This window comes from Tupaia chinensis, unplaced genomic scaffold (genome assembly GCF_000334495.1).
Source record: "Tupaia chinensis unplaced genomic scaffold, TupChi_1.0 Scaffold144168_1, whole genome shotgun sequence".
Lineage (NCBI taxonomy): Eukaryota > Metazoa > Chordata > Mammalia > Scandentia > Tupaiidae > Tupaia > Tupaia belangeri.
Window position 1 is genome coordinate 429,683 of NW_006204024.1, and position 7,707 is coordinate 437,389.

General features: G+C 59.5%; 1 protein-coding gene across 1 annotated transcript in view; it reads right to left on the reverse strand.

Annotated features, from left to right (window-relative positions):
- The window catches only part of NCS1 (neuronal calcium sensor 1), a gene marked incomplete at its 5' end in the record, with an annotated part of 28,368 nt that overhangs the window by 16,882 nt on the left and 3,779 nt on the right, over positions 1-7,707 (reverse strand). The window contains 1 exon segment of the mRNA XM_014583218.2: positions 1,390-1,528. Within this exon segment, the coding sequence (XP_014438704.1) occupies positions 1,390-1,528 (139 nt within the window).

Genomic DNA, 7,707 nt, shown 5'->3' on the forward strand with positions numbered 1-7,707 from the left:
GCACTCCCCCCTAGCCAATGCACTCCCCCCTAGCCAATGCACTCCCCCCTAGCCAATGCACTCCCAAGGAGGGGCAGCAGCAGGAAGTAAGGGGTTGAGGAAGGGAAGGAGAGGAGGGAGATGGGAGGGGGAGAGGCGAGGGGGACCGAGGCTGGGACAGTCAGGTGGGGGGCAAGAGGATGGGGAGAGGCTAAGGGGGGGGCTTCCCCACCTCCAGAGGGAGAAGAGCCAAAGCACCAACACTGGCCCCTCTCCAGGCTGCGGGCGCCCCCCACCCCCAGCCCACAGGAGATTTTGAAGAGGGAGGGCTCTACAGGGTGTTTAATCCTAACCATTTGTTTTTCAAACAAGGACACTGAGGCCCAGAGAGGGCAGAGCCCTTTCCAGGGCCAACAGGTGTGATCCCTGGCCGGGGGCCGACCTATCAAACACCTGAGTGCCCAGGGCGGAGAACCCACTCGTGAACGCCTAAGGTACAGTGGCTCTGTGGTGAATAGCCTGGAGCCGGGAGGAAGGCTGCCGTGGGACAGAATCTGCAGGACTGGACATCCCAGCCGTGGGCACCCTGGCTGTCAGCACGGCCACTGCCGAGGGCAGACGCCCTGCCACATGGGGAAGTCGCGGAAACACGCTGCTCAGTGACAGCAGCCCGGTGCCAAAGCCCCCATACCACGTTCTCAGAGCCTGTCTTCCTGTCTGCAGAACGGGGTATGACAAGTGCCTTTGGACAGGCCGTCCGAGGCCTCACCGGGAACACTCTACAGATGGGCTTGCCACACACTACATGATTATCAGTCCCGTGCCTAGCCCTGAGGCCTCTGCATTTGCACTTGTAAGACAGAAGACGGGTGCGCCTGTGTGTACATGTATGTATACACACAGTATGCATGCCCATGTGTGTGAGCCCATGCTTTGTGTGCATCGTGTGTGCATGTATCCATGCATGTATGTGCATGTGTGTCTGTACGTGTGTGGCTATGTATGAGTGTGTGTATATGCATCTATGTGTGTGCTCTGCATGAATACATGTGTGCATATTCATGCATGTGCCCAGACACACGTGTGTGCATTTGTACGTGGTATATGTGTGTATGCAGCTATGTGTGTATATGCATCCATGTGTGTGTATTCTGCATGGATACATGCGTGTGGGTGTGCGTGTGCATGCATGTGAATGTGTGCACTGGTAGGCATCTGTGCTCATGTCTGTTAGGGCATGTGTCTGCATATGCACTTGTGTGCAGCTGTGTGTGTGTGTGCGCACGTCTGCGTGTTCCTTCCTGGAGCAGAGTGGGAGTGAGGCGCTGCGGGCGCCCGCTCAGCAGAGCCAACTGCCGCAGGAGGGAGGAGACTCCAGGCTGGCACAAGCCCCGTCAACCCCTAGCTCACCTTGTTCTCGTCGAAGACGTTGAAAACAAACGTGGCAAACTTGGTGGGGTCCCCAAAAGGGAAGAACTGCTTGTAGATCTTCTGGAAGCCTGCTGCGTCTAGCTGCCCACTGGGGCAATCCTTGATGAAGCCTTTATACCTGGAGGCAGCAGACCGGGCAGAAAAGGGTTAAAGAGATGCTGGTGTGACCACCACCAGAGCCTCTGCCCCAGGATCCAGGCAACCTGAGACTTCCTGTCTGAAGAGGGTGCCACACTGGGGTCACAAACACAGAGCTGGACATCACAGGCCTGGGCCAGATCCTACCTCTGCCTCTCACTAGCTGTGTGACTTGGACCAGCAACAGCCCCTCTCTGAGCCTGGTCTGCACGATGGGGATAGGGGTGACGAGAATTAGCCCAGGACCCGAGCACAGAGCACTTGGCCACCCACGGCAGTGGGTAAAAAACCCAGTCACAGGACACCCCCCCCCAAGCTGCTCTTTCTTGCACAAGCTCTCCTGCCTCCCCTGAGCCCTCTTTGGCTGGGTGCTAGGGTCCCAACCCATGGAGCAGCAGCTGGCTCCTCCCACGTGCCTGCAGCCCAACCCCTGTTCACACCCCTCTGTCAGCTTCTGTTCCCAGGGAACTGGGGCAGCACAGGGAGCTCAGAGGGGACCTCAGAGTCCCAGCGTCCTGGACTTAGTGACCCACAGCGGCACATCCCACATCCCACCGTCGGCATGCCTTCCTGCATGCCGGGGCGGCGGGTCCTTCCCCTTTATGACCCTGCAAACCTTCTAACGTCTTCACTGTAGGTTCGAATTACTTGAATGATTCTAAATGGTTATTAAAAACAATAAAGATAAAACAAAAGGCACCCAAAGGCATCTCTTGTCCCTGCAGATGGTTCAGAGGAGGCTGGCTCGCAGGAGGGGGCCCGGCTGCAAGCACAGCGCCAGCAGGAGCCTTCAGCACTGTGCGCAGCTGTGGGGGGCTGGCAGTGGGGGGCTGGCAGTCGGGGGCTGGCATTGAGGGGGCCTATGGGGAGGAGGCTCAGGGGAAACTTTGGGGCCTGGCCTGTTACAACCGCAGAATTGAAGGCCCCCACCTCCTTCGGCACCATTAGCCAGGGCCCCAGAAAGTCGAGCCCCAGCAGGCAATGCCCAGCTTCCGCTTCCCACAGCCCTCCCCACAGCCCAACTTCAGGCGGGCTCCTCTGAGCCCTCTTCCCAACCAGGGTTTGCCCTGCTCCCCACCCCAATCTTCGAGCTGGCCCAGCGATAGCAAGAATCCAGCTAAGTCAGTGTAGCCAGAATCCCCCACCCTGGCAAGTGCCTGTCCCTGGTTATGATGTCCAAGGAGAATCGCAGCACAGAAACCTCTGCGTGGATCTCCATGTTTTGCCTCAGGGGTCAGGGTGGTGCAGAGGTAGAGGGTCTCTACTCCACTATCTGTCCACTCTCAGCTTAGACAGTGCTCCCTCCAGGAAGCCGCCCTCTGCTCCAGGCCTCCTTACCTGGCCTGGCCCAGGTATGGCCACACTGTATCACATACGCCTCCAGGCTGTGCCCCCACCAGAGTACAGGACCCCAACACTGCCGAACCCTCACACTCCACACCTGGCCTGGCGCACAGCAGGGCCCAGAGACGTCCAGTGAGTTGAACGAGTGTACAAACAGCCAGGCCGGGCAGAAAGCAAGAGTCCAGGTGTGGGGCTCTTTCTTCCTGAGCCCCGAGGTATACAGGGGTAGCAACTGGACTCACAAGGGAAAGGCCCTGGGTTCTTGTCCCGGGACATCCCTGAGCACACCAGGTGCGTGCGGCCATGACCTGGGCCCGCTGAGACTGAGGGCAGACTGCAGTGTGAAGGCCACTTCTGTCCTGCGTGTATAGGGTGCTTAGCAACACCCTGGCCTCCTCCCAGTAGATGACGAGATTAAATAAATAAACTTTAAAAAGAAAAACACTGCTAGGCTCCCAGCACTCTGTTTACTGAAGAGGAATTGCAGTGCCCAGAGTGGAAGAGGCAAGGGACTGGCCCAAGGTTGCACTGTTGCAAGGTTGCACTGTTGCAAGGTTGCACTGTTGCAAGGTTGCACTGTTGCAAGGTTGCACTGTTGCAAGGTTGCACAGCAAGTTAGCAGCAGAAACAGGCTTGGGAGCCAGCAAATGGCATGGAGGTTCAAGCGCTGGATTTCACCAGGCCAGCTTCATGGTTCAAGCCCCCGGACTCAACAGCTTGACAATCACACTAGGCACATGTGTGTGCCCAAAATCCCGAGAAGGAGAAGGGACGTAGCATGACCACCCCCCGGGGTGATTTCTCACTCTTCCCCACCAGGCTCTGACAAGCGTATGTGCCCTAACTAAAAAAAGAAGAAAAAAAGAAAAAGAAAAGAAGAAACTGGGCATCTTCCCAGCCCCCAGCCCTCCTTCCCCCACTCGTACCCCACCTACCCGCCCTAGCAAGCCAAGCTGCACAGCCCCCGCCTACGCGCCACCCTCCTGGAAACGCAGGGCGAAGCGGCAGCCTACCCAAACATTACGTAACCCACTGTTCCTCCCCCACAGGCGGGTGGGCACCTGCCTGCTGGAGCAGAGGCTGGTCCCCGAGCCTTCTCGGGCACCCGGCCTTGCCCCCCACCCCTCAGCCCTGGGACGGGCTCCATGCCACCGCGGCTCAGGCAGCCCCCAGCAGGCACACGTCAGCTCTGTCTCCTGAAGGTCAAGTGCAGGGACGTATCTCAGCATGACCGGGCCCGCCATTCTGCACCGGCCCATCAGGCCCGAGCAGGCCCAGCCTCGTCCCTCTCCCCATCAGACGTGCTGCTGCCAGGAGACCTGCCCCGTGCCGAGGCGTGGGCCTGTGCTCCGGTCCTGGCGCTAACCCGGACTCCAGGGAGGGCACCTCGGTGTCCCCGTGGGTGAAAGAAATGGCTTGGACTAGACCAGGCCTCCCTCCCTGGTGATCCCAACATTCCTGACCAGATCCCTGCTGGACATAAGCCCTGGCAGGGCGGGCAGCACCCAGGGCCTCTCCCCACTGGATGCCGGAAGCACCCCTCCCCACGCCGGGACAGTGCACGGTGTCTGCAGACATTCCCAAATAGCCCCTGGGGGTGACTCCTGGTCCGAGAGTCCAACCCGTTGAGAGGCTGCTGTCACTGGGGAGCACTGACTAGGCCCTGGGTGCCAGGCTACCTGCCCCCCCAGGCTGGCTTCACCGAACCGTCCCAACACGCCCAGGACGCAAGGACAACTGTGCCCACCAGACAGAGAAACTGAGACCGACGAAGGCTGTCTCCCGGCTCGGCGCCATCCCACAGGCTCCTGGTGGCCCACTCTTGCCCTCCTCCATATCTGGCCAACTCCTGCTCACCCTCCAGTCTCAGCTTCGGCGCGTCTCCTTCAGAGGAGCCCCCACCGGCCATCCCCAGCGCCCCTGGCCCCAGAGGCTGGACAGCCTGGCACCCACCAGCAGACCCTCTGCTTCTACCAGTGCATAAAGAGTGCTGTGGAAACAGGGGAGGGGATGTCTGGGCCAGCCGTATGGACTGGTGGTTACAGCAGCCAGATCCCATGTGGCTGACGGCATGGTCGAATCCTGGCCCCAGCGGCTTGAAACACACGCTGGGCTTGTGTGTGCGTATGCGTGTGCACGCCCGAACTCCAGACAGGAGGGAGAGACGGAGGAGAAGACAGGGCACAGCCACGCCCCACGGTGCTTCTCCTTATGACTTTCTCTTCGTCTCTGGCAAGTACACATACCCTCTGGCAAATCAAAAACAAAATAAAATTAATTAATATTTTTGTAAAAAGGAAGGGGAAGGTCTCTTTACGATGACAATGTTCGGTCTGGAGCCCCGAGCTCTGCGCTTGGAGCACACGGGTGGTTTCGTGAGAGCAAAAGGAGCTCTCTCTGTCAAGTGTAACGAGCGGAAAAGGAAGGGCTCGGGCTTCGAACCCAGCCTGGCTTGGTTCTGGCACCACCCTTGGCCTGTGATTGCCCCTGGGCAGGGGACTCTCCTCCTCCAGAAGGTGGGTGCTGGGAGGGTCTCCATGGCCTGGCAAACGGGAACCCATGCTGTTGACAACAGAGGGCGCCCTGGGCGGGGCCACACGCCAAGCCTGGACCCAAAATCCCCCTGTGAAGCAAAACCAGGGCTGCCCTCAGGCAGCCCACCCTGCTGACCCACCCCCAATGCCCGACAGGGAGGTGCCAGCACACCCCCAGAGGCAATCCCGGGACATCCTCATGGTGGAGGGCCAGGGTCCCTGCCGCCCTCCCCATGCAGTACCTCAGCCTGAGCCATGGTACGGAGCCACACCTCATACCACCTGTCCGAGACAGGGTCTGGACTCCTTGGGCACTGAAGACCCCTTTGGGAAGCAGAGAAAAAGCTATGAGGCTGAGCCTCAGCGGCGGGCCCAGCGGCAAGGCTCTGCGTCAGATTCCCGGCCACGCGGAGCCGAGGGCTTGACGTGGCTGACTGTGTTGGGAACCAGGTCTTTGAGACGGGGTGGAGATGACAAAGAACCCCAGGTTCCGCCACTGCCTTCTTCCACGCAGAAAGCAATCTGTTGTTCCCTACGCGTGCCTGAGGCCGTCACCTGGGAAACATTCCTGACTTCCGGGCTGCCTGCCCTCCTTTCTGCCCCCCAGCAGTGCCAGGCTGGGTGAAGGCTCCGTCCCTAAGAGACTCCAAGCACCTCATGTCCCACAGGCCCAGCAGCCTACACAGGCCTGGCACAGGGAGGGTGCTCAGTGGATGTGCAGAGGGAGTGAGCCGATAAAAGCAATGACACTGGCCCTGCCACGCGGGTCCAATTCCCTGGGGGCCCTGAGCATGCCCCGACACCACCAGAGCCTGGGTCTCCCCACAGTCCCCACCAGCTAGGACTTCATAGCTCGCTGCTCTCCGCTCCTGCGGAAAGAACCTGCCCTCTGGCCTGCTGCAAGACCAGCCCTACACCCTCCTTGCCCAGGGTGCCAGCTGCTGCTCTCAGCAGAGCGGAAGGTGGGAAACAGACAGGCAGACCATTACTAAGGCCAGAGCTCAGCCCCTAGGAGCGGCTGGGTGGGGCAGCGGCAGCCTGCAGGGATGGGCTCTCACTGTAACTCTGCAACAATCCGCCCTCCCAGAGCTCCCTGGAGACCTGGAGGAGGGTCCCAAATGCGGTGAGGACAGCCCCTCTTCCTCTTCACGCCCCCCCACTGCAGCCCTCAGTGTTGTGGGTTTCCCAGAGCAAGCAGCCAGTACGTCTGAGCCCCTGTAGCACAGGCCAGAGGCAGTGCAAGCTGGGCCCACGGGCACACACACACACACACACACACACACACGTGTGTGTGCACGCAAAGATTCACAGAGCTGTGTGACCTGAACAAGTGCCTCCACTGTCCTGAGCCTCAGTTTCCTCAGGCTACTCCAGCGTGGTGCCCGGCCCCCAGGAAAGCCCAGGGGACAGCAGCGGGAGGTGCCTCCTCCTGGGTCTTTGTGAGTAGGAGGCCTGGATTGACAGCTGGCCCTGCTGGAGCAACTGGAGTCCCTCCTGGGCCGCCCACTGCTTCTGTTACACTGTGGGGGACTCGCTTATTATAAAGGAACGAGACCATTACAGGCAATTCGGAAAATAGAACATTTCAGAGAAAGGGCCAGTCAGGCGGGTAGGGGAGCTAAGGGTGAGGTTAACCTAGCGGTCAGGGAGCTTAGGGTGAGGTTAACCTAGTGGTTAGGGGAGATAAGGGTGAGGTTAACCTAGTGGTCAGGGGAGCTTAGGGTGAGGTTAACCTAGTGGTCAGGGAGCTTAGGGTGAGGTTAACCTAGTGGTTAAGGGAGCCAGATCCCACATGGCTGACCAAGTGGTTCGAGTCTTAGCCCCAACAACTGGGAGTGTGTGATGCCCCAAATCCCAACAGGTTGGAGAGATGGAGGAAGGGGTTACACCACAACCACGCCCCGTCAGGGGCTGCTTTATCTCTCCCTCTCTGTTTCTCTCTCTCTCTAGCAATAAAACAAAACAAAAAGAAAACCTAATAGGAGAAAAGCAGTGTAACCCACAACCCCATCACCCAGCACGCGCGTAGTGCCAGCCTGGGGGCTGCTTCCTTCCCGTCTTTGCCTCCTGCACTTCATCATGTAGCTGTGCCAGAGGGAACAGTGGAGGGAACAGCAAGGACAGAGGCTCCGAGGCGGGAATGAGCTCAGGGCAGAGGAGACAGCGGTACAGCAGGTGCCCCATGAGTCTGGGAGAAGGTGAGAGCGGAGACCTCCAGGCCCCTCCAGGCATGGAGCCAGGCTCCGTCCTAAGTACACGGGAGCCACGAGGGGTTTTCAGC